Consider the following 24,030-nt stretch of genomic DNA (forward strand, 5'->3'; position numbering starts at 1 on the left):
ATGAAACTACCATATAGCTATCCCACCGGAGTGGCCATCTTTTCCTAGATGAGTAAGGTGGCAGCCAACATGCCGAAGAACAGCGCTATGAATGAGGCCTGGGTATCTCCTGCCTGGCCCTTCTTGCCCTCAGTGGCGATCGCAGCGGTAGTAGTGGCAGTCTTGGTGGAATTGACCTTGGTATCCCTTACAACGTTCAGAGTAGGGTGATCGACAATGTCGTGGATACCAGTGTGGTTCCAGTAGATTGGCCTATGGATACCGAGGGAAGGCAAAGCCGCCGCCGAGGAGGTGGAAGCGATCGAAGACGAGTTGATGACTCCATCGCTAGGGAACAACTCCACAGAGCTGGCGGGGCTAGACATAGGCGCTGCACCCACGTTGGGAGGAACAGCTGTGAAGGACCAGGTGATGATGGGCGGTGGAAGAGAAGTAGCGCTAGATGTAAGCGCCTTGATAGAAGACACTGGTGCGGAAACCACGTTGGGAGGAATAGCCGTGAAGGACCAGGTGATGATGGGCGGTGGAAGAGAAGTAACACTAGCAGCGGCCCTGGTGACGAACTGGGTGATAGTGATCTGAGTTGTTGACTTGACCGTCTCAGTCGTAGTGGGCTCTTCTACCATAGGAGTCTGACTGTTCGAGGTGGCCATGGCAGGCACGCTGGAGGTCAGATCTTCTGTCACCGTAATGGTACGGGTGGTGGTGACGGTGATAGTAGATGGGCCTTTGGTCTCGGGACACAGATAGGTTAAAGTGGTCTCAAGACCGCGCAGCAGCACCGGATCTGTGCAGAGCTTCGGAAGGTCATTGCAGCCGCCGCGAAGAGCCACAACCGGAGCGTGACCGTGCTTCACGACATGACCTTGTTGACTTGATTCGGCGGCAGCACCGGCTGAGTATCAGTCAGTTGGTGCGCAAATTCGCGTAAACACATGGATTGGAGTGCTCTTACCAGCAATTGCGACGATGGTGAGTGCACGCATACTATGCATCTTGAGTATCGGTGTGATAGAGAAAGCGATTGAGGGAAGTAGTAGGTGGAAGTGGGATGACGAGTGTGAGTAGTAAAAGAGTGTGACAACGATCAGATCTTTCAGTGAGTGCGATGAGGTGAGAGTGTTGTAGAGAGAAACACGAAAGGAAATATCATGACAACAAATTGGGCCGCACGTGCGTTTGTCGCAGTCGACAAAGGCTAGCTTCATACCCCACGGCGAGGCCCAATCGCGTCGAGAATATTGCCTGGAAGTGAATGGGAGGTTCGCGTGCGTTTGCACTCATGTGAATTGTGCTCAGCGTGGTGGCACCCCACCTGCACTCTCGTGTGCTGGACCGAGGATAAGACGCAGCTGATGTCATTGCTGCATTCTGACACTATATCCAAACAGTACTTGCGGGTGACCAGCGAAGCAAGGTTGAGGGAAGGAACTGCCCGCCCCAAGGACGAGGACGAGAAACTCAATTTCGACGCCGGACGTGATGGCGGAGCTATCATCTATTCTGACTGGATATCGAGGCCAGAATAGTAGCAGCAGAGATGCTCTCAGATAATGATGCTGTTCCAGCATAATCTTGGAGAAACCCTTTTTCATATCCGCCTGAGCAGGCCATAACCAGTGGTCTACCGTGAATACGTGCAGAGTAGCATTGATTATCACCCAGCCATGTTTACAACGTCCCCATGACCACTCCCATTCAGTCTCCATATAGCTCCATCAAGTGGTTTAGCATTTTCCGTTGTAGTTCGAGCAGCTGCTCTTTTGAGATTTTACCGCCAACTGGAGCTGACTGCAGATCTGTGACTTCAGTCGGATCGTAGCTGGAGCCAACTACCAGATGTGCCTTCACACCAAAAAAGGGAACGCCCAAGACCTTGAGTGACGAAGTCTGTGAGTCAACCATAGCTTTACACGCTCGGTATACTTTGGCGTCATATTGATCGAGTTCTTCTCTTTCACGTTCTGGTGTCTACATAGCGTCAGTATCGTCGCATGGAAAGAAGACGGGGAAAAGTACGCGAAGTAAAGGTGTATTTTCCAGAAGACCCGGCAAAGACCTACGAAAGTCAGTCAAGCATCACGGGAACATGGTCAGACTACCTACAACGCAGCGCGATTGGTTCGCTCATTCTCCCGCTTGAACTTTTGTTCGTCAATGAGATTTTTGCGCCCAGACTCCCAAGACTTGACGTTTGACTCTTGGTCTTTCATCAGCTAACTTCTATGTAAGCATTGTACAATGATCCATATACGGCGTGTAGCCTACCTTACGGACTGCAGGAGCAAAGTCAGGATTCTGAGACGCTATCTTGCTCACACAACGGAGACCCTGCTTCCATTCTGTGATTGTTGAAGGATCAATGAAAGGAGAGGAGACTCTGTCCTGCGGCTTGGGAGGCGCTTGTCGATGTTGTAGAGCCGAACGACCAGCCAGACGCGGATCGACAGGCTGCTGATATATGTGGGTTTGTCCAGATGAGTACACTTGCTGGGGGCCTTGATGCCCCTGGTGACTCTGGTTGGGCTCGTACGGTTGTTGCTGATCTTGGTACTGCTGAGCCTCTGGTTTTGGAAGGTTTGCGAGTGTAGCCAATATCTTTTCGAGATCGAGATTCTGGCTGATGTTTTCGGCCATGATTGTGATGGCAGTCTAACTCCAGAAACTGATGGTGTCAAGGGGAATAGGGAAAGTCAGTGTGATGGTAGGTTGATGTTAGCTGGACGCGTGAATGACGGCACATGGCGCGTGCTGTTTGCGCTTAAACAAGGAGATTGTACGGGAAGAAGCAATCGTCGGACTGCGCTACACATGCTATCTCTTGCCGCAATCTGCGAACGAATGTATTAGCGACCGTCTGATGCACGTATGAGATAGATGCGATTTGCATTCTAGGTTGGTATGGCTGACAATGTACGTTACCGGGTAGATGGGCGGAAATCTCCGCATCGAGCCTTAGCCCATGTCGACTTTTGGAAATCATCGAATCATTCGACATCCCGCTCCGCAATCTTCACGACACCCTCCCTCGACAACCACGACACTTGACTTACGAGTGCTTCTCCCGCGCATCATGTCGAAGTCACCAAAGGATTCAACGCGATTCACGGCTACCGGAGTGTGGGCGCACACAAGACCTGGCGGGCGGGCAACAACGCTGCAATTCGCAGATCCCGCTCCGAAAAATGAAACGCCACAGCAGAAAGTCAAGCGGTTAAGAGAAGCCGCGAATAGGGCGAAGATGGCACAGGTCACGAGGTGGGATTACATGTATCTGTACGGCAGAATGGCGGCGGATGCGGCGCATAGATTTACCGTCTACGGCTTGATATTTGCAACGGGTATGTGGGAACATTGGCGGGCCAATGGCTCCAATGGTCACTGGATAGCAGAGATGCTAATTGCCTAAACAGGTTGTGTCGGTGTCCTCGCAGTATTCTCAATAGGTGACATGATCGTCTACAATCGACGAAAACGAGCCATCTACTTCGCCCAAGAAGAACAAGCCCAGGCCAAGATCCTCGAACTCGCCCGTTCTGCTGTCGCAGCAGGGACCGCCACACCCGCACAAGCCGCACTCGTCACGGGTATCGCCGAAGAGCAAGAAGCGTTTGAGAGGAAGAAGGCGGAGCGAAAGGCCCCTTCTAAGCTGCTGTGGTGGCTGCACGGTGACTGGAAGGAGGAGCAAGCAATCGCCGAGCAGAGGAGACTCGCCGTGGAGGAGATTAAGCGGCAGGAGGCGCAAGGAAACACAAACCTGGGCATTGCTGCTGCGGTGCAAGAGGCCAGGGCAAACGACACCACATCCACATTCACAGCCTCGCCGTCATCAACACCACTAGTCGGAGGCCCTCTGGACAACACAGCAGAAAAGGCAGTACACAAGGTCGAGGAAACTGGCAAGGGGTGGTTTGGATGGATCAAGGGTGGATCCAAGAAGGAGTAAATACAAAGAAAGAGTTGGGGGAAATCCGGCGGAGCGCGAAGCCAGACGCTTCAGTGTACCATATACGACCTCAGCTTGTACATTGCTGTCACATTACATGTATGCATGATGGAGTTCTTCAGAGTCATGGAGGCGTCCACGATTGTCTTGGGCATCCTAGCTTCATGTCTATATTGCACGTTCAATCCATATCGAAGTTGAATGCCTCTCAGCCTGACAAAACAAGCGCATCGCTCACTGGTTTCCTTGGCCAGCCACTGGGATATAGCTTCGTCGTTCCCGTACACGCTATCTTCAGTCAGTCTCACATCTACGCGGTCTCGCTCATATGCACGTACCTCTCTCCATCCCTCGACCCAAGGCCGTAATGCTGCCCACCCCAAGAGCCCCACTGTCGCCCCGATGAACACAAAGACCACGGCCTGGTCTTTCGCAGAATCCCTCTGAAAGCATGTTGTGAGCACTTTCTCCTCTTTCTCTCCAGCGCAGAAGCCGTAGCCGAGGCAGAACTGGCGGTTGCAGTCGTTGCATGTTTTCTTGGAGGCGCGGGGTTTCAATTCAAGAGCGGCGGGCTTCTTGCTGGTGGCCGGCGCATCGAGCGCTACAATGGTGCTGTTTCCAAAGCAGGTACATTTGCAAAACGACGTGGGTGCTACACTATGTAAGCGAGAGTCTCTGAGCATGGAGAGAGGCGGGACATACTGGCTGCGAGAGATAAGGAGAGGGACGAGAGGAATGTTAGGAGGAGGAAGAGGAGGTACGGTGGCCTCCGCATCGTGGGTCGATGACGATCAACGGCAAAGGATGTAGAGGTTCGTGTAAATGATGAATCGATCAAAACGTCAAAGGGATATCTCCACGTCCTGCTTCTAGCCTTTTGTCGCAGTGCACTTGGGATGAGTATCCAATGGGTCGACAGTCGAGTGGAGCTCCAAACCTCCGCCCGCATTCACGCTAAGACCAGAGAGCTGGGTCCCTTGCTCACGCTAAGCATTTTCCTTTCCCCTCCGGCCAACACTCCAACACGACGCCTGCAAGCGCCGGTCAAGCTTGTCGCATATATTCTTCGATCGAGGCCCCCAAAGCCTCTGCGCGCAGCCCTTTACTTCTGTCGCACGCGCGCAAACTTGCGACCCAATGCCAGCAGCACAAGCGGCTAATCCTCCCGAAGCGCAACCCGAAAGCAAGGTCGTTCGCCTACACATTACGCCTTTTCGCCCCGATCTGCTCAAGGTCTACATCGCGCCCTCTGTCCTCCCCTCTGCGCAGAACATCTCATATCACACCGTCGCGACATTCCCCGAAAAAGGTTTCGGCTACGTAGAGCTACCCGAGACGGAAGCTCAAACGATCAAGAGGAAGCTAAACGGCACGACGTTGAGAGGCTCCAAAGTGCGCATAGAAATGGCGAAACCGGAGAAGCGCAAGTCTCTGGTGGGCGACGCTGCCGAGGGTGTCTCGGACGCTGAACGACCGTCCAAACGCGCGAAGAAGGACAAGAAGGAGAAGAAGGAGAAAAAAGAAAGCAAGGACAAGAAAAAGGGCAAGGAGCAAGGCGTCTTGGACGGCGTCGAGCTACCAGACGACAGGAAGGTCAAGCGAGGATGGACCGAACCAGCGCCCAAGAACAAGAAAGATAGGAAGGATAAAAAGGACAAGAGTGACAAGGAGGCGACAAAGGAAGCGAAGAAGGAGCGGAAGCACTCAAAGTACACCAAGGAGCCTGAGGTGCTCTTCAAGGCGAGGCTGACGCCCGTTGCCGCGACAGAGGTTGCGCACAAGAACGAGAAGAAAGGGAAGAAGGAAAAGAAGGAAAAGAACAAGTCCAGCCGCGAAGTAGTCATCCATGAGTTTGAGAAGAACATCAAGACTCCCAGCTTCCTGAAACAACCACAGGTGGCACTGTCGACGAAACCTGCAGTCGACTATGTCAACGGACAGGGATGGGTAGACGAGGACGGCGTTGTTGTCGAGCCTGAGACTGGCAAAGCCAAGGCTCGAAGGGCTCTGGAGTTGGTGGATGCGCCTTCAGAGGCTCAAAGAGCCTGGATTGATGGTACAGCAAAGTCTTCGTCTACATCCAAGGACCAGAAGAAGAAGAAAGCTACTCCTCCTCCGTCATCATCTGAATCTGAGGATGATGAATCATCAGTGGTTTCGTCTTCTTCGGAAGATGAGGACTCTTCCGACTCCGATTCAGACGAGGACGAAGAGGAAGAGGAAGAGGAGTCAGAAAGCGAATCATCTGCATCTTCTCCAGCCCCAGCTCCAGTCGCCAAGAGTAAGAAGACACCCGACGAGGCCCAGCCTACCGCGTCATCTGAGAAAGAGGTTCACCCCCTTGAAGCACTGTTCAAGCGTGCAAAGCCTGCAGATGGCGCGACGTCCACCCCCACCAAGAAGCTCACTCCGATCGATACATCTTTCAGCTTCTTTGATAACAACGAGGACATTATGGAAGTCGACGGCGAGCCTACTGAGGAAGCTCCTACCACGCCCTTTACGCAAAGAGATATTGAATGGAGAGGCCTCCGAAGTGCGGCACCCACGCCAGACACTGCCGCCATTGGCCGCCGCTTCTCCTTTGACTGGCGCAAGAACAGCCAAGAAGCCGACGACGACGAAGACATGGGCGAAGTAGATTCACTTGCTGAACAGAGATTGTCTCACAACACGCGAGCGAATGCCAGCAAGCTGGCCGGCGTTGCAGAAGAAGACGAGGACAATGCGGCTACGGGTGCAAACGAGCAAGAGCCTGAAAGCGAATTTAGAAAATGGTTTTGGGAGAACCGAGGAGACTTGAACAGGGCATGGAAGAAGAGGAGACGGGACGCTCTAAAGGCTAAGCGACACAGCGAGAACAGGAAGATGACGGGGAGCAGGAGGGTTTGATGTACGTGGCCAAAGTCATTGTGGTATTCTTACTGCCTCGCGCACTCTTTGGTTGCTATGAGCCCACGTTTTCCCGCGAGAGCTTGTCTCTCTCATACGCTGAGACGGTCAAAAGTCTCTCCAACAATTCTATCGTACATTACTTCTGAGCATCGCGGTCTCTGTGCACCCTATTACATCATCTTATCCGTCCTCGATACTTATACATCAACACCTTTAAACATCACACACCTGCCCCCTTCCCTTTCCCCACCCGCCCAACCACTCTTTCTCCCCTCTCCACCACACGCCTCTTCGGCCCTCGTCAATACAGGCGCCGTTTCTTCCTCTGTATCCGGCCCCACATCCCTCGCTTCAGAGTCATGTTTCTGACTTGAAGTCGTGGACGAAGAACTCGGTATCGTGGCGCAGAGAGAACCACTTATCATACCTTTCTCTGTCGCGACGATGATGTCGGTTGGTGTGTGGTATAAGGGTGGTTTTTCAACTGCAGATGGTGGGGAAGCAGACGTTAGGTTTGAAGGTGTGGGAGCGGATGTCAAGGGTAAGGGGTTTATCGGTGGTGATTCTGGTTTATCGGATGTAGTTGGACTTGTCTGGAGAGCTGGTCATGGTGTTAACACGAGAACATAAAAGAGAGGACATGGAGGGAATGTGTTGGTGTACGTACTAGGTGTATTGTCAACTTGTCTGCTATTTCTTCGTTTCTCTGCACTGCTGTTCATCTTATCCCGGAGATTGGAGAGCCACGTCATGTTGCTTCAAGACTTGAACGATGTTTGAAGCAGTTCAAAGTCAAAGTATGTGATATCGAATACACAGTAACCGGGTTTATGGTGAAGATGGACAGCAGCAACACTTTATTTCTCGCGAGAAGAATAGGAGGATTCGCAAACAAGAGGCAGATTGAAACCAACTCAGTTATCCAACCTTACGTATAACTTACCTTTACTCCGTTAAATGCAAGCTATCCGTACCACATCCGACCCGTGCCTCGCTCTGATGACGTACGCGGGGTTTGTCTTGCTTACATGCAATGCCACCCCATCCCATCCCATGCCGTCCTCTCAGGCGTCACAGCATGAGGCATTAAACGCATACCTGTCAAGTACGCCACAATGTGTCGTACATACATGTCATTCATATCCCGCGAGAGCGATCTGCCGCGGAAACTGGATCGACACTGGGATATGGTCCGTTAGGCGCACATGGGGGGATCAGCGGCGTTAGCTCTGCATCTACAGCATCCGCCTTGTGCAGAAGAAGCAAGCATCCGATAAGAAAGTTCAGATAGGGTAGGAATGAAAGTAGAAGGTTTGGGTATTATGGATAAGAATTTGGTGGTTATCTTCATTATCAATGTAATATTTTTCTCATCTGCTTGTTGGACTGACTGACTGATAGTAGAGTTGAAGTGAGGCGTCGTATGCTGTGCATACCTACCCAACTACTCCGAATGAATGACGACAATTGTCTGTGTAACTAATACTCGATGGCTCTTCCGTCTCATCTCCAATGCAGCATGTGGATAGCCTGCGCTATCAATACGCCTCGCGATACCTACGGGACTCTCAATCTATCGACTGCTCTCTTCGGGCACTGCTGTTGTATTAGCAGGAGCTTGGGTATTATCAGAAGCATTGCCAACCCCGGTGCTCTGAGATTGTGGTGGAGCACCCCTCCTGCCCCTCTGTCCATCAGCATCATTGTTGCCCCTGATTTGACGCTCAAGATCACGAATGCGCTGCTTCAGGGCTTCGTTTTCCTTTTTGACCTCTTCTAGCTCGGCTTTGTGTTGTGCGACCTCCTCATAGCGTGGGGTGCTAACGACGCTCGAGCTGCGGTGATCGCGCGGATTGGGATCGCCGGTGGCCGGTTGCGAGGATATGGAGTAGCGATGTGGGATGTAGCCTGGTGGCAGACCGCTACGGGAGACGCTCGAGGAACTGCGGTGGCGGCGGGAGGACGTGGGATGCATGGGACCGGTTGGGGCTTCTGCGTGGGCGACGGATGAGTCTGCGGCGCTGGACATGGAGGCGTTGGAGGCTACAGAAGCAGAGTGTGCGCGTAGAGCAGAGAGCTCACGCGTCAGACGGTTGACTACTGCTTCTTGTTCCTTTTCGAGCTCGAGATGCATCTCTGCTGGTGTCATGGGCCGTGGGTGTCTCATGGGAACGCCTGCAGAGTCGACGCTCGCCTGGACGTAGCCACTCACGCCGGGACTGAGGGGCGGCGGCAGGGTACCTCCAGGCGATGCAAGAGGCAGCGGCGGGGGACTCATGGCCATCTGTGACGCCCGCCTGGAGACGGTGGTCGATGTTCGACGCGACAGCGAGCCGGACGCTGGCTGCGAGCTCGACGGGTTGCTTGTGTTGGCAGGGCCCGGATGGGGCGACACAGGCACGGTATTCAGATCGGGAGCCATGGCAGTGCTGTGGGTGGAAGATGTGCTGTCTTCTGTGGCCTGGTCGTAAAGTAAGTGGTGCTAGTCGGTGAAGGGCGATGCTGGGCGTTGTGGGTGTTGTCCAAGGACATGGATGGAGAGGAACTCTCTACCCAGGCAGCTACGGGGAACGCTTGATCTTTCCCTGCTATGGCAACACCCTACCCAAGCAACTACGGGGGGTGCGTCTGCGCTTTAACCCGACTCTGCTTGCCGACTGTGTTCGCATGGTGTTGGTCAAGTAGAAGCGAAGCTTGCTCAGCTGCCCTCCCGTCCACCCGCTGCGCTAGCATGCACCAGTCTATTCCAACGGCCTTGAAACCTTTCCTTTCCCCACTCCATCAAGTTGCAAGGCTTCACGCATCCACACCTGAACCGCATACAGGACCTGTGTTTAAAAGTGTGCAAAGTTTATTTGGTATTGTGCAAGCCCCTTGTTCGCTCGCTCATCCTGTCCTCCCTTCGGCCCGCTTCTCGCTCACGGCGGGCAGGCTCCGCCAGCCATGAATAACCCAAACCTGGGCCTCTGTAATCGCCTTGCCTTTGCCCATCTTCAGATGCCGCAAACACGCTTTTGGATGCACGCCGTATATTCCTCCAACTCCAGGCGCAATGCTCTATTGTGGCCAAGCCCCGAATGTGAATAGTCGCTCTCAGAAAACACTCGTGATAGCCTAGTACGTCCTCGCCAAGTTGCGGAGGTACCAGTCGACAAGCCGCCTGCCGACCTTTGCCTCTGAAACGTGGATAAGATCCTGGTAAATGTCAGCACACGCATCTTTCCCTGCATATACGCTTCTACTTACACCCTCCATGGCGTAGTCGAGATCGCTGGCTTGGATAATGTCACCATCCAGCAGACCGCCCTCGGCCCACCTTATTTGCCTGCTCCTCTGCTTGTTGACGAGCAGCCAGCACCTCAGCTTCTCTGGCTCTACCTCCAGGAACCCAGCGAGCTTCTTAAGATCCATGGTTGTGTAGAGCTTGAGGTAGCTCTTGACGGTGGGCGACATCATGTTGTTCTTGACCTCGTCCATGAAGATGCGGAGGTGGTGCTCCACGGGGTCAATGTTGACCTCTGGGTTGTCAAAGTCGGGCGGCGTGGGGCTGATGAACTTGGGGCAGGCAGTGCGGAACAGCTCCTCGAAGAGGGGAAGGGATTCAGGACCACCGCGCTGCAGCCTGTTAAACTGCTCGCCGTACTTCTCCCTGAGAGCAGTGTGGATGGTGTCATCGAGCCTGGTGGGCTGGAATGCTACGCAAATGGCGACAAGTGCGTACATCTGGTCGTTCTTCTTGGTGATTGAGTCGTACTGCGCGTTCTTCTGGAAGTTCTTTGTCCGCGAGACGTAGACGAGGATGTGGCTGAACATGCGGATGGCATCCGAGTATCGTCGCATCATCATGTACGAGAATCCGACGTAGTAGTATGTGGTGAAGTGCGCGGCCATGACACGGGCGAACATGGCCTTTTTGTTGAGCTCAATGTCGTCGAGCGTCTTGAGCGCCAGACTAAAGTCTCCGAGCAGACAGTGCACGCGGAGCAGACCGATGATGGAGAAGTAGCCCAGCATCTTGTACAGCGGCCTGTTGCCGTACTCGCCCGCGTACAGACTGGCGTCCTCGCCCCGCTTCATGGCCGCCAGCTGCTCGCTGATCTGTGACCGCTGGATGAGCGAGTACAGGACGTTGAGGACGCTGTAGCAGCCCCATGTGTTTGGGTTCTCGCGCAGGAGCGCAATCTCCTCCTCGTTCTCGTTCTTCTGGGCGACTCGTTGGCGGTAGCTGCAGAAGCTGTTGAACTGGTAGATGAACTCGTCGATGACGTCCCAGGCCCAGTAGTACTACCCGCAGTGTTAGCCCTGCCATGTGCCTGCTGTCCCGGCTTTCCTTACGTTTGGCACTTCCAGGTCGACGGGACCCTCCGAGTTGAGGATGTAGTGGAAGAGGTTGCAGTAGCTGTCGTAACTCGCAAACTTGGTCTCGAGCGTCGCCTGGAATTCGAGGGGCGTGGCAGCCGCCTGCAGTTGCGCGTGGATGTCCTGGTTGCTGTTGATCGAGGGCATGCGGTCGAGGTCCTCCATGCCGTCGTACTGGACCTGCTCCCGGTAGTCGTTTGCCATGGCCTCCTCCTCGACGTCCGAATCGTCATCCGGGGCGCGCCTGGCAGCCTCGCCATTCTGGTACTGCGGCGGAACACGCTCGCGCAGACTCATGTTGAGTGTTGGTTTGGGCGACGGCACACGGGTGCTTCAAAGGGGGAGGGAGGGGTGAATGTCGTGTCGTGGTGCTGCTCCCCGCCTTGTCACGAAATTTGGCGTTCTGTGCGCTTGCTAGCGTCAGTCTGCTATCGATAGCACCCAAGCAGCAAGGCACAAGCACAGCACACACAGCCAAGGGCAGGCGCGACTACTGGGATCAACAGCCAGGGCAGGGGCGGCGCGCCAGAAGGCACTCCACTCATCCCTCACGGCTGGCCTCTATCGCGCATTCGTCCTGATTCGATTCACCGGCATCTGCCTCAATCTTGGGACACCGCCATGGCGTGAGCAAGTCTGGCGAGCCCATGTCGTTCAACGGCGCCGGGTCCGTAGTTTCGCCCTAGAGCATGCGCGCGCAGTCATGGTGAATCAATCATCGAGGCTTTAGGCGCGCTCGGTGCATGTTATGATGTCTTCGCATCGCGTGTGGCTAAGAAACTACAAAAGCCCGCCGTCCCCTATCCGTGGAGCTTCTGAAGCCGCCTGCATTCACTACCGCTGTCAAAACTCTACTGTCTTTACCCTCGGCGCTACAGCTCTTGTCGCCGCGCCTCACCACCATATCCGCGCTGTGACTCGCTTATTACCCGCCGTCATGGCCTACACCGTCGTCCTCTTCGTCACTCGCAACCCCAGACTCACCTCGGAAGAGTTCAGAGACCACTATGAGCACATTCACATACCCCTGGCCCATTCTCTGCTCGCAAAGTGCTGGCCGATCGATTTCAAGCGTCGCTATCTCGCGCGGATTAACCGGAAGGGTTTTGGTGGACCGGCAAATCCAGACCGGCCACCGCTTATGCTACGGGGGGAAATGCATGAGCTCGACTGCGACTGCATCGCAGAAATGACCTTTGACAGCGAACGTCGCTTCCAAGAGTTCTACAAGGGCATATATGCAAAAGAAAACGCAGCTATCCTGGCAAGAGACGAGGAAAGATTTCTGGAAACAGGAAAAACAAGAGTCATCGTCGTAGGCGAGACTTGGACCACGGATGAACACGGCGTCACTACGAGTGAAATAGGCTACATCCGCAAGAACGAGAGGTCGGACAGTGAAACCAGTGGTAGCGGCCAAAGTTGAAACAAGAGACGCATGCAGACATGCGACCAAACGCACCACGCGCGCCATGTGAAGAGCTGAGCTGCTGAGGCATCTGCATTGGGACCCGGGTTAACCGAGTGGCGCTGAATAATCGCGCTTTAACCTAAGATGATCGGCGTTTGAACAATTTGGGAGGGGGCTGGCGCTGGGCGCGATTAGGCACCCTATCGCTACCAGTGTTGATGGCGGGCAGGAGTTTATTGGATGTCCTTTTGTCTTATACCATTTTCTTCGATCTCTGGGGCATCTGGAGACTGGCCTAGATCGCACAAAAAGCGAGTCAATCAATACACTTCATTTTACTCAATTCCACGACGTTTGTTGACACTTTGCAAAAATACTTGCCGGAATAGGTCTAGTAGTTTCCCTTGTGACCATCCAGACTATGGAGTGTGTGCATAGATCGCCCAAAGCCCAAAGACCCAAAAGCAACGAGTAGAACGCGCGCACGAGTGATGGAGCTTGCGGGATCGCATTGAACTAGCAGTCTTCAAGTCCGCCGCCTCTCAAAGCTTCCCCTCTTTCGAATGCCTATACACATAGTGCCAATCCCCCCTCGCAATGTCCGACCTGACCTGATAGTTGCTTTCGGCATCCTCCAGAATCTGCATATCCAAATCAACAACACACATGCCCTCCCCTGCCCCTCCCAACTTTCCCAAAGCCCCAACAAACGGCACAGTAACTTGACTCAACCCCGCATACCCCTTCCCAGGCGGACCCCCCGCATTCGCAAAGACAACCGCGCACGTATTCTCAAACGCACGTGCCGTCAACATGGAGTCGAGGAAAAGTGCCTCGGCAGCAGGATTGCGCGCGAGGCCCGCGGCGTTGCAGTCATTCAGGGTCCAGAACGTAGGGATGATGATGATCTGAGCGCCCTGGGCGATGAGTTCGCGAAAGGCTTCGGGGAACGCGAGATCCCAGCAGATCAGCAGCCCGACTTTCCCGACAGGCGTGTCGAAGACTTCGTGGGGAGAGTGGCCTGAACCTGTGAGATGGTCGCGTTCGGGGCCCCAGAGGTTTTTCTTGATGTATTTCCCTGCTATCTCGCCCGAGGGGGAGATGAAGTAGCATACGTTGAGGAGCCGGTCTTCTTCGGCCGAGCTCTCTTTATGGGATTCGACTATAGTTCCAGGGACAATGGCTGGACGAGGCGATTTAGCTTGGTCGACGGAGACATGAGGGGTTGGTGGGGTTTACAGATGTTGCACTCTTTGGCTAACTCGCAGTACTTCTCTAGATAGCCTCCACATTGTTCAACGACGGCTAGGAACTCTGGATCCTTTGGTTTCCAATTCGTGAGATGGTACTCTGGCAAGACGGCGAGTTGAGCACCTTGCGATGCTGCAGACCGAACAAACTCGGCAGCCTTGCTAAAATTATGCTCTGGTTGCAGGGGCTGGTAAAAGTTAGTAAGAGAATCGACTTGTTGGGTGATGGTAGTGAAGGTAATAAGCAATAATGGGATACGTAATATAGCGTGGGGTAAGCATGAGGTACCTTTGGGTGGAGCTGGATAACAGCCACCTTGATCGTCGGCGCCATGTCTTATCCTATGAAATGCGCGAATACTACTCTGTGGGATTAGTACAATTGTTGCAGTAAGGTTGCGATCGTGTAAGTTGCACTTCATCAGACGTATGACATAGTTACATCTGACGCTTGCACATTAATGCAAGGCTAATGCTCGCTAAACACGACAAGCTTTCTGCCCATGTAGTCAAGGATGCTCAACATCTTGATAAGCAGCGCTGATCACAGAATGCTGGATTGGGATCGTCGTATGTCACAAGTAAAAATCATGATTTGAAGTAATCGAGGGGTATCTATATAGGAAAGAAACATACTCTCCCCAACACCTGTCGAGAACTGTACCGTCAACCAGCTGTACGACACGACATGTTTCTCGACAACATACCCATATTGCCACTCCCATCGGGGTTGCCTCCGCTCGCGACCACTGGATCAGCATGCCTTTAGAAATCGATCGACGGCCGCTCCAAGTAAGAGATACACCTTAGTTTGCTTGAAAAATACCGCAACGCGAAGAAACTCAGTATGAGTGGAAGGTTCAATCAAGAAACTGTGACTCCTCGCCGACCCCATGGGAGGCGCCGAGCTACGATGGGCAACGAGCCTCCATAGGAGCCGCTTATGCTACGACACCGTCAGCCCAATGGTAACCATCAACCTGCACACCATGGGTCCTGTACGATTCCTCTTCAGACTCGGATCCGTCAGCAGAACCAGTGTCGAGAATAGCATACTGGTTGACCACAGGCGCAGGTTTCATAGGCATACGTGCGACGGGAACATGGGTCTTCTTGGGTTGGGGTAACGGTCCGGCGCATTCATCTGGATAGTACTCGACACGCGTGCCTTTGTATATGCTGCGTGACATCATGCACGTCCTGGCGAACAGAGCATTGTGGATAGAGTTGGTCGAGATGTACGCATCGCCGTTCCTGAAGTATATGTCGACCACGATGAGGTTGTGAATGTGATCAAGTTGATCACGGATCTGGTCTGTAGTGACCTTGCCTGCAACCCCTCGTACTACCAGGTTCCGCGTGGCGCCGCCAGCTATTTTGTTGGACACATGCGGTGGCACGTGGAACTGTCGGTCGCTCCAACGGAACTCAAGCTGACATAATTAGCCTTGGGCATATCTTTCTGACGGCGTATAACGTACCCTCTTCGTGTGCAAGTAGATGTCGTTGCGCTTGGCATAAGCTAGGAATTCGGCAGCTCCTTCAACGAACGAGATGGTGGCAGATCGGTCGTTGCGGAGAAATATGTCGAGAAGTCTTCCGCCACGGACAATGCCAGCCAGGTCTTTATGTGTAGTACGTTCAGAGAGGTTGGTGATCAGTACAGTTCGCTGATCATGGAGTGGTATACGGCGGCCTGAAATTGGCTCCTGGTCTTCGTCTTGTGGACTATCTGCGTCTCCTGTGAAGGACTCAGATGCGCCATAGCTAACGACTCGATGGACCGATTGCGAAGGTCTAGGCTGGAGACCGTGGCTGGCAGCGGTGTGATCCGACTCTGGTTTGTAGTAAATCGACGTAGGCGTAGCTACAGGTGTGGCTCTTGACTCGGCAGGTGTGTGCTCCGACACGTAATCGTAGCTCGATGGTGCGTCACTCGAAACCCCGTTCTCGCCTTGTAGCAATGTCTCCAAGGTCTCGGTCGTCAGGCCTCCACGAAACAAGGCACTCTTGAGGAGATCTATTCACGGTTAGAGGCAAGTAGCACCGAGTTGGAGCAGTGGGGTGCACACGGTATTCGCGCATTGCTTGAATCTACGAGCAAATCGATCGTTAGCATTGAGACGATAAGAACAAGGATGAGCATGAGCGAGAAGGACTGGGAAGACCCAATGGCGACTCTGGGCACTTTTGACATGAACATGACGTACCATGTACTCATGCTCTGCTTTGCTGATGGTGACATTATCCGACAGATCAGTGCCGTAGCTAACAGGCTGATTGGAGGTATGCTGTCACGCAGAGTCAGTTCCGCGAAGAACGGGTGGACAGCTACTGCGTGGGCAATACTGACAAACTCGGCCCTGTGAATTCCATCAGCAAACAGTCCGGCGCATGACCAAAGTTGGTGTGGCATGGGCACTCACTTGCGTAGAAGGGCGTTGAAATAGGATTTGCCTATGGTTACGGTGGCCATGGCGCAAAGGTGAAGAAGAGCAGAAGGCTCTGAGCCGAAGATGCCTCTGAGGAGCGGTTCAGGATTAGGATTTTGCGAACTGGGCAAGCTGTGATAGTTATCTCAGTGACGGGGGGCGCGCCAGGCCCAAGCTCGCCCTAGCGCTCCACCTCTCCGCAGTCCTGGGAAAGCGCCATGGATAGCTTTCCGCGACGCGACCCCGGATTGCCCATGCAGCTGCGTCTTGACCATGCCAGCAGCAACGTCTTGTTTTTTTCTTTTTTTCTTTTTTTTGCCTCCTTGTTTGCGACGTTTACGTGACAAACACAACGGTGTGACAAGACCCTCGTTAATAAAAGTCCACGTTGCAGGCGAGCGCTGTGCCACTCATGGCTGTTTGCCGCACGGTATGATAGGACGCGGCGCGGGCGACGTCGTTCCCGCGCTAGCGCCAATGGCGTATCAAATTTCTGGACAGGCGCGCCTCTCAGCAGCTCATGGAACCCAACACGCCTCAACACCAGCTGGCCAAGCACATCACTGCCGGCGGTAGCAGTCCTGGTCTTGGCTCGCCTTTCTCGCAAATCACCGACAACCCCTTCTTCACCGCCGTATGATTCACCCTGGGGCCAATGCATGCTTTCTGGAACATGTGCTCACTGATGCCATAGGGCTTCGGCCTCGCAGCGCTTGGGGTTGCGGCACGGACTGGCCAGAAGGGACTCCAACATGGCGCTGCATTCATACGCCGCCGCATGCTCGTCGACCTGGAAATCACTCGCCATGACGATGCCTATCCGTGGGTCCTTCAATGGATGACCAACTACCACCGCGCACAGCAAGCCGGCGCCAGGCCGCTGGTCCACAACGGCGTCCTCTCCAGAGTGCTCAATCGCATTGACCCGCGCATGCACCACCTCCAAGTTCAGACGTACACGCCGCAAGATGGGCCCTCGCACGCTGCCCACTTCTCCTTCGTGCCAGGCCCGGGCAAGCACTTTCTGCGCTACAAGAACGCCTTCATCCTCGTCGACAGGCAGCGAGAGCGCAACAGTCTGAACGTCAAAGACGGCGTCCCCTTCGAGACGATCAACCTCACGACCCTCTACTCGCATCGCGACATCTTCGAAGACATCTTCGCCGAGGCACACCAGATATACCAGCAGTCGCAGGAGGGCAAGACTGTCATATACAACTCCATGGGCACCATGTGGCAGCCCTTTGGAGATGCTAAGCGGAAGCGGCCCCTGGACTCTGTCGTCCTTGAGCGCGGTGTCAAGGAGCGCATCGTAGAGGACATGGAGGCTTTCATCGCATCACGCAAGTGGTACTTGGACCGTGGCATACCGTACAGGCGAGGCTACCTACTGTACGGTCCCCCGGGCACCGGAAAGAGCTCCTTCATTCAGGCTGTTGCAGGTCATCTCGACTTCAATATTGCCATTCTGAATGTCAGCGAGCGCGGCCTCACAGACGATAGATTGAACCATCTGCTGACCAAGGTCCCTCGGCGGACAGTAGTGCTGCTGGAAGATGTCGATGTCGCATTCATGAACCGCAAGACGCCTGGAGAAGACGGATTTGCTAGCCACTCGGTCACCTTCTCTGGACTGCTTAATGCTCTTGACGGCGTGGCTAGTGCCGAAGAGCGCATCATCTTCCTAACGACAAACCACGTCGAAAGACTGGACGAAGCGCTCATTCGACCCGGCCGCGTGGATATGACGGTAAGGCTCGGTGAGGCAACCGAATATCAGATCGAGCAGCTCTGGGACCGATTCTATGCAGAATTCGATGCAGGCGGGCAAGCGAAGCAGAGATTTATGGCTAGAGTCAGAGAGTTGGGCCTCGTCGACTCGGTGAGCACTGCAGCGCTACAGGGTTTGTTTCTTTACAACAAGGACGACACCGAGGGCGCTATTGCGATGGTTGAGGGCCTCACCGCTGGTCACAAAGCTGACAACCACGTGGGTATCCCGGGTCACGTTGATGTGAACCAGATGACGTCACATTGAGCGTTCGCACTTTTATGTAGAAACAATGTAAAAAATTCCCGGCTGCACACGCTGCGGCTCCGTCCGCGCGGACATGCAGCTGTCAAGAGAGAGTTGATCCGTGAGTGTACCAGGATAGTGAGGCATGCAGGTGTGTGATGATATGCAGGCGGCTCGCGCGCGCGGGAGCGTGGGAGCCTTTTTGCTGGGAACTCCACATCGTCGCCCGGATCTAACCGCTTACCGTGAAGACATTGCGTCGACAGGGGACGCACCATTGGATGACTCCAGTAATAATGCATCATTGACCTAATTCTGGACCTATTCCGCGCATTCATCTAATCAGATCATCGGCAATATTACGGCCCAACACAAGGCAGCGTGTGATTTTATCTGATCATTTGATTCCGAACGTCGCGCGAGGCCGCTTTGGCGCGACAAACGGGAACACTTGTACACGCGCCCCTGGCCACACCCACCCATACATATGGCTAACGAGGACGGGTGCGGGTCATCTTCGTCGCTTGCTCCCTCGTCCGTCCATTCTTCTAGAACCACGCGACACGACCCTCTTGCCATCTCTCACGGCAGCTACGAGTTGCAGGACTTGCCCGGGAAACAAAAGAAAGCAAGGAACATAGCCACATCCGAAACGACTTCTGATGACGATCTTGATCTGCCAGCTGGCCGCCCCGAGAATCCTACACGATCCGTCAAGAAGGCAATGTCAAGAGTACCTCTTCTGGTGAGATCGAGCCCGGCGCAGGGAACAGGTAAGCAAGCCGCTGAACTGCTGTCAAGCGCCATGGTCGTTAATCGCCCCCCTCGGGCTCTTGACGTGTGCACAAGTACCACGATGCACAAGGCGCACGGAATCTCATTCGCTACACGTGCTGACTTCACCCCCCAGGGTCATATGGCGTCCTGCCTATTCTTTCTTCCAGTCCAGACGAGTCTGATGAGAACAATGTCGTGAATGCGACAAGAAAGAAGAAAGGAAAGAGCAGACTTTCGCATAGTGAACCCACGTTACTCTCGGGTCACAACCACGATGATTCAATACGGAGTGAACCAATCCTTTCAAGCACTCGCAAGTCACGTCGTAGGACGGGTGACGCTGATCGTAGCAGCACGACGCTTGGTGTAGCCTCCAGTGGCCAGGAGGAAAGTCGTTTCGAAGCAAGGTTCAACGCCAGCGGCCTCGACCCTTCTACTGCTGGTGCGCCACTGTTTGACAGTTCAACCTCTTCGAGCAGTACGCTAGACGACAATGAATCTTCCGACGACGACCTACACGATATGAAGGGTAACCCGTCCGATAACTCGCCCTACGCTCAAGTCAGGGCATCTGTTGCTGCTACTGACAACCTCTCCCTGTCCATTGATACCCCGCGCATGTGGTTCCTGTCGATTCTGTTTTCCATTGCTGGTTCTTCAACCAACCTGTTCTTTTCCCTACGATACCCTAGCGTTAGCCTTACTCCTATTATTGCACTACTGCTTGTCCATCCTCTCGGTCTGCTATGGGACCAACTTCTTAAACGACACGACGACCCCGAAGAAACCTTCATCGATGGCTGCGCTCAAACAACCTCGCACCACCCCCAATCTCCACAGAACAAAGCCACATGGACACGCCGGCTACGGCTCTGGCTTGCTCAAGGCCGCTGGAACGAAAAGGAACACTGCTGCGTTTACGTCAGCAGCAATGTATCCTTTGGCTTTGCCTTTGCAACTGATGTGAGTATATTGGTGGAGTGGAAGGGTACATGCTAACCTTTGCAAGGTCATCGTCGAGCAGGTCAAATTCTACAAGCAAGACCTCGGCATCATGTATCAAGTAATGCTCATCCTCTCTACCCAAATCCTGGGCTACTCCCTTGCCGGCATTACCAGACGTTATTTGGTCCGACCTAGCGGTATGATATGGCCAAGCACATTGGTTTCCACTGCCATGTTTACCGCATTGCATAAAGATGAGAACAAGCCTGCCGATGGCTGGACCATGGCTCCACGGAAGTTCTTCAAACGCGTATTTCTGGGGTCTGTCGCGTTTTACTTCCTACCTGGGCTCCTGTTTCCAGCATTGAGTTATTTCAATGTGATTACCTGGTTTGCGCCAAAGAGTGTTGTCGTTGCCAACCTGTTCGGAATCTCATCCGGCCTGGGACTATTTCCAGTGACATTCGACTGGGCGCAAATTGCATACATTGGCTCCCCCTTGATCACCCCCTTCTGGGCTGCCATGAACATCCTTGGAGGGCTTGTAATGGTCATGTGGATCGCAGCTCCAATCATGTGTAAGTATTCCGAAGAGATAACGGTCACTCGCGCTAACAGATACAGACTACAAGAACGTCCTTTACTCCTCGTACATGCCCATCCTCTCATCGGCCGTATGGGACAACCGTGGCAAGCCGTACGATGTCAGCAAGATTCTGACCGAGAACTTCCTCTTCGACGAAGAAGCGTACAAACAATACAGTCGTGTCTATCTTCCGATAACCTATGTATTGAGCTACGCTCTGCAATTTGCCGGCCTTACCGCTCTGCTTTCACACACTGGGCTATGGTATGGAAAGGATATTTGGAGGCAATGGCGTCGCTCCTGGGCGGAGATCCGCAAGGAGTCGGCCCAGGACTACCAGCCATTGGTGAACGGAACCGACGCCAACAATCGCCCGGCTTCACCTGCAATGCTCCGACACAGGCCCAGTACGACGTCAGAACCGGACGTGGAAGACCTACTGTCCGCAGAAGACGTGCACAACCGTCTCATGCGCAAATATGAGGATGTGCCACTAACTTGGTATCTCCTAACAGGCGTTAGTATGGCCGCTGTCGGCATGTTCGTCGTCGAGTACTACCCTGTTCACCTACCCTGGTACGGTCTTTTGCTAGCTCTCGGCATCGGCGCGGTTCTCTTCGTGCCCATCGGCATTGTCATGGCCATCACAAATCAACAAAGCAGCATCTACCTCATCTGCCAACTGATTTGCGGCGTTGTCTTCCCCGGCCGGCCCGTTGCAAACATGGTCTTCACGACCTTTGGCTACATTTCATCCACACAGGGCCTGAAGTTTGCTTCAGATCTGAAGCTTGGTCACTACATGAAGATTCCTCCCAAAATCCTCTTCAAGCTTCAGCTTTCTGTCACCATTGTCTCCAGTCTGACGCAGATTGGTGTACTCAACTGGATGCTGAATTACATACCCGGTATCTGCACACCACAAGCTATCAACGGCTTCAACTGCCCAATCGCCCGCGTACACTTCAACGGAAGTATCCTTTGGGGCGTTGTCGGACCAGGAAAGTTCTTCGGCCCAGGCGCACTCTACCAACACCTGATCTGGGCATTCCCTGTGGGCGCCATTGCACCCGTCATCATCTGGTGGCTCGCTCGTGGAGACCGCAAGTCTATCCTTAGTAAAGTCAATCTCGCCGTTGTGTTCGGTAGTCTGAGTTGGATCCCGCCAGCTACTGGGCTCAACTTCTCCGTTTGGGCAATCGTCTGCTACATCTTCAACTACGAGATTCGGAACCGGAGGAACGCGTGGTGGAAGAAATACAACATGATGCTGAGCGCGGCTTTGGACTCTGGTCTTGCGTTTGGTGTCGTTGTCATCTTCTTTGGTATTGTGTACCCGGGTTGGATGAGTAACTTCAAATGGTGGGGTACGGAGGTTTACAAGCAGGTACGTTGTTCACGAGTATATGAGCTTTCTTGATACAGTATCCTAACATACTCATAGGGCTGTGACTGGCAAGCCTGCCCCTACAAGGAAGTGCCAGAAGGAGGAATCTTTGGACCAGGAAGATGGTGATTCTATGATACACGCATTGACCGTACTAGCATTGGCATATGCATTGGATGACCGGCGTTGGGAGGAGTTTAACCATAGACATTTTGTTGGATACACCACATCAATCCCTCGAATGTTTTGAATAGCGCACACGATCTGCTGTTATCGTCAGGCACCATCGGATCGGATGAATTTCATTGTTTACTTCTTTCAATGACTTGATGTGAACCAAGAAGATTTACCTTCTTCCTACTAGACCAACCGTCTGCTACTCTACTGCTCTCCATACTTTGTTGCAACAACAAAAAAAGACTCATCATCATCCTGCCCTACCTACTTGCTCTTCCCGACTACGCCACTAAGAGCTCGAAGCATCCAAAAATATGATGAGCTCACCGTGGATCGAACACGGATCTCCCGCAGTTTTGAGCTGGCCTTGCGATCGACGGTCTCGTCATGAGCTTGGCTCTGTGGTCGTTTCGAGCTTTGTTCTGGAAAACCTGGTATGATCTCGGCCAGCGCACAAGGTGCGGGTATCTTACCATTGGACTATGGGCTCTTGGTTGGAAAGTGACTTTGGTGGGAAGTGGGGAAATTGGAGCAGCTATATGATCTGAAGCTATGATGCCGTGGTGAGTTTGAACTGTATAGAGCAGTGTCTACTGAGCGGTGAAGCTGCGGGGGAGAGAATGTTGAATGGACCACCGTCCGCTGGAAAGGCAGTGTGAAGAGGGTATATTCTATAAGTATGAAGGCTGTATGGCTGATTTTGACTACGTCAAGAGTTACCTATCGAGATACGGCATATCGTACGAGCTGACTATGCGGCAATAAACATCATCCATCAAGATACATGTTCCTCCATGGCAATACTACGATCATCTGTTCCCTTCTCACAAGGCTCTATGTGCTAGGAACATTGCATGACATGCACCCCGATACATCTCAGATTATATCCTTCCAACGAACTTCTGCCGATCTCTCTTTCCCCTTCATGCAGCCACTTCACCCTGCTCAGAACACCATCAAGTCATCTTAATATCAGTCTTCAGTTCCCAGTACTTGCCGCTGATCACTGCTGATGCCAAGATTGAGGCTCGCTTCGCCATGTTCGTCTCCTCGTTCTCAATCGTCATCTTCGCAACACCGCCGTGGCACTCGAACCTGCCAGTCCAGACATCTGGCCACTTCGGATTGGAGTAGGCGTTGCTGGCCGTGATCTTAAGGTGCCAAGATCCATCGTAGCCGATCAGGAAGCCGGCGACGTTCTCGAAGCGGTATGCTTTCATTGACTTGTGATGCTCGAAGGTGCCAATCTACACGAACGTCAGGAAACGTAACTTTAGCAGAGGAGGTGGCGACTTACGAAGACCTCGAGACCCTTGCGCCAGATGACTAACTGCACATCCTTTGTACCAAACACAGCCTTGAAGGCGTTGACTGTGGGGCTGACGAATAACCCGAGTGTAGCTGGCGATACGTTGAAGAGAGTCGTGACGACCGCGTCCTGAAGTTTTACCGCCCCTTCGCCTTTTATAGATGTAGCGTACTCGTTAAGCTCGATGATATGGGCATGGCTAATTGGGCCACTAGAAGGCAGCGTCTCAAAATCGTCGGTGTATGAGAGATTGCTGCTGTCGCTCTTCCCAGAATCGCTCTTCCCAGGTGAAGCGGGCAACTTGTCGATGTCGACAGCGGTCGGAAGTTCGGCGCAGTCAATTTCCATGGGTATGGTCTCAGTGTGGGTTGTCATATTTGCAGTGCGTTGGAATTCTGGTTTGGAGCGATTCTCAGATGTAGAAGGTCGTAGTTTCGGTCGTTTGAGTCTTGTATTTACTGGCATGGTACACGAGATATAAGTACAACGGTCGTGCGGGCTAGCCGCTGATGGGCGATGAGATCTGCAAGTTTGCGGTG

The 24,030-nt window shown here is 53.4% G+C and overlaps 12 protein-coding genes across 12 annotated transcripts; 4 read left to right on the forward strand and 8 right to left on the reverse strand.

Moving 5' to 3' along the window:
* Window positions 1–44: 44 nt before the first annotated feature.
* ACET3X_000305 (uncharacterized protein) lies at window positions 45–995 on the reverse strand (the record flags this gene model as incomplete). Its single annotated transcript, XM_069447586.1, has 2 exons — window positions 45–895; window positions 956–995. The coding sequence occupies 2 exons, from the start codon at window positions 993–995 to the stop codon at window positions 45–47; spliced, it is 891 nt and encodes a 296-aa protein (XP_069310547.1).
* Window positions 996–1,472: 477 nt separating this feature from the next.
* Window positions 1,473–2,861, reverse strand: ACET3X_000306 (uncharacterized protein). Its single transcript, XM_069447587.1, has 4 exons — window positions 2,269–2,861; window positions 2,107–2,216; window positions 2,020–2,059; window positions 1,473–1,971 (listed from the first exon to the last, which is right to left on the reverse strand). The coding sequence occupies exons 1-4, from the start codon at window positions 2,635–2,637 to the stop codon at window positions 1,699–1,701; spliced, it is 792 nt and encodes a 263-aa protein (XP_069310548.1). The 5' UTR covers window positions 2,638–2,861; the 3' UTR covers window positions 1,473–1,698.
* Window positions 2,862–3,011: 150 nt separating this feature from the next.
* Window positions 3,012–3,946, forward strand: ACET3X_000307 (uncharacterized protein; the record flags this gene model as incomplete). The annotated part of the gene is made up of 2 exons (XM_069447588.1): window positions 3,012–3,341; window positions 3,414–3,946. The coding sequence occupies exons 1-2, from the start codon at window positions 3,074–3,076 to the stop codon at window positions 3,944–3,946; spliced, it is 801 nt and encodes a 266-aa protein (XP_069310549.1). The 5' UTR covers window positions 3,012–3,073.
* Window positions 3,947–4,180: 234 nt separating this feature from the next.
* ACET3X_000308 (uncharacterized protein) lies at window positions 4,181–4,721 on the reverse strand (the record flags this gene model as incomplete). Its single annotated transcript, XM_069447589.1, has 3 exons — window positions 4,181–4,234; window positions 4,285–4,598; window positions 4,649–4,721. 3 exons carry the CDS (start codon window positions 4,719–4,721, stop codon window positions 4,181–4,183), a joined length of 441 nt encoding a protein of 146 aa, XP_069310550.1.
* Window positions 4,722–5,083: 362 nt separating this feature from the next.
* ACET3X_000309 (uncharacterized protein) lies at window positions 5,084–6,838 on the forward strand (the record flags this gene model as incomplete). The annotated part of the gene is made up of 1 exon (XM_069447590.1): window positions 5,084–6,838. The coding sequence occupies one exon, from the start codon at window positions 5,084–5,086 to the stop codon at window positions 6,836–6,838; it is 1,755 nt and encodes a 584-aa protein (XP_069310551.1).
* A 1,576-nt stretch (window positions 6,839–8,414) lies between these two features.
* On the reverse strand, window positions 8,415–9,263 carry ACET3X_000310 (uncharacterized protein; the record flags this gene model as incomplete). Its single annotated transcript, XM_069447592.1, has 1 exon — window positions 8,415–9,263. One exon carries the CDS (start codon window positions 9,261–9,263, stop codon window positions 8,415–8,417), a length of 849 nt encoding a protein of 282 aa, XP_069310552.1.
* Window positions 9,264–9,955: 692 nt separating this feature from the next.
* ACET3X_000311 (uncharacterized protein) lies at window positions 9,956–11,497 on the reverse strand (the record flags this gene model as incomplete). Its single annotated transcript, XM_069447593.1, has 3 exons — window positions 9,956–10,036; window positions 10,088–11,125; window positions 11,177–11,497. 3 exons carry the CDS (start codon window positions 11,495–11,497, stop codon window positions 9,956–9,958), a joined length of 1,440 nt encoding a protein of 479 aa, XP_069310553.1.
* Window positions 11,498–13,153: 1,656 nt separating this feature from the next.
* ACET3X_000312 (uncharacterized protein) lies at window positions 13,154–14,195 on the reverse strand (the record flags this gene model as incomplete). Its single annotated transcript, XM_069447594.1, has 3 exons — window positions 13,154–13,794; window positions 13,851–14,049; window positions 14,151–14,195. 3 exons carry the CDS (start codon window positions 14,193–14,195, stop codon window positions 13,154–13,156), a joined length of 885 nt encoding a protein of 294 aa, XP_069310554.1.
* A 240-nt stretch (window positions 14,196–14,435) lies between these two features.
* ACET3X_000313 (uncharacterized protein) lies at window positions 14,436–16,392 on the reverse strand. Its single transcript, XM_069447595.1, has 6 exons — window positions 16,288–16,392; window positions 16,072–16,224; window positions 15,934–15,955; window positions 15,343–15,881; window positions 14,569–15,294; window positions 14,436–14,519 (listed from the first exon to the last, which is right to left on the reverse strand). The coding sequence occupies exons 2-5, from the start codon at window positions 16,072–16,074 to the stop codon at window positions 14,803–14,805; spliced, it is 1,056 nt and encodes a 351-aa protein (XP_069310555.1). The 5' UTR covers window positions 16,075–16,224; window positions 16,288–16,392; the 3' UTR covers window positions 14,436–14,519; window positions 14,569–14,802.
* A 421-nt stretch (window positions 16,393–16,813) lies between these two features.
* Window positions 16,814–18,418, forward strand: ACET3X_000314 (uncharacterized protein; the record flags this gene model as incomplete). Its single annotated transcript, XM_069447596.1, has 2 exons — window positions 16,814–16,927; window positions 16,988–18,418. 2 exons carry the CDS (start codon window positions 16,814–16,816, stop codon window positions 18,329–18,331), a joined length of 1,458 nt encoding a protein of 485 aa, XP_069310556.1. The 3' UTR covers window positions 18,332–18,418.
* Window positions 18,419–18,571: 153 nt separating this feature from the next.
* Window positions 18,572–22,311, forward strand: ACET3X_000315 (uncharacterized protein). Its single transcript, XM_069447597.1, has 5 exons — window positions 18,572–19,083; window positions 19,221–20,050; window positions 20,097–20,610; window positions 20,657–22,005; window positions 22,063–22,311. The coding sequence occupies exons 1-5, from the start codon at window positions 18,798–18,800 to the stop codon at window positions 22,132–22,134; spliced, it is 3,051 nt and encodes a 1,016-aa protein (XP_069310557.1). The 5' UTR covers window positions 18,572–18,797; the 3' UTR covers window positions 22,135–22,311.
* Window positions 22,312–23,138: 827 nt separating this feature from the next.
* On the reverse strand, window positions 23,139–23,866 carry ACET3X_000316 (uncharacterized protein; the record flags this gene model as incomplete). Its single annotated transcript, XM_069447598.1, has 2 exons — window positions 23,139–23,429; window positions 23,480–23,866. 2 exons carry the CDS (start codon window positions 23,864–23,866, stop codon window positions 23,139–23,141), a joined length of 678 nt encoding a protein of 225 aa, XP_069310558.1.
* Between the last annotated feature and the right edge of the window lie 164 nt (window positions 23,867–24,030).

Source organism: Alternaria dauci, chromosome 1 (assembly GCF_042100115.1).
Source record: "Alternaria dauci strain A2016 chromosome 1, whole genome shotgun sequence".
NCBI classification, from domain to species: Eukaryota; Fungi; Ascomycota; class Dothideomycetes; order Pleosporales; family Pleosporaceae; genus Alternaria; species Alternaria dauci.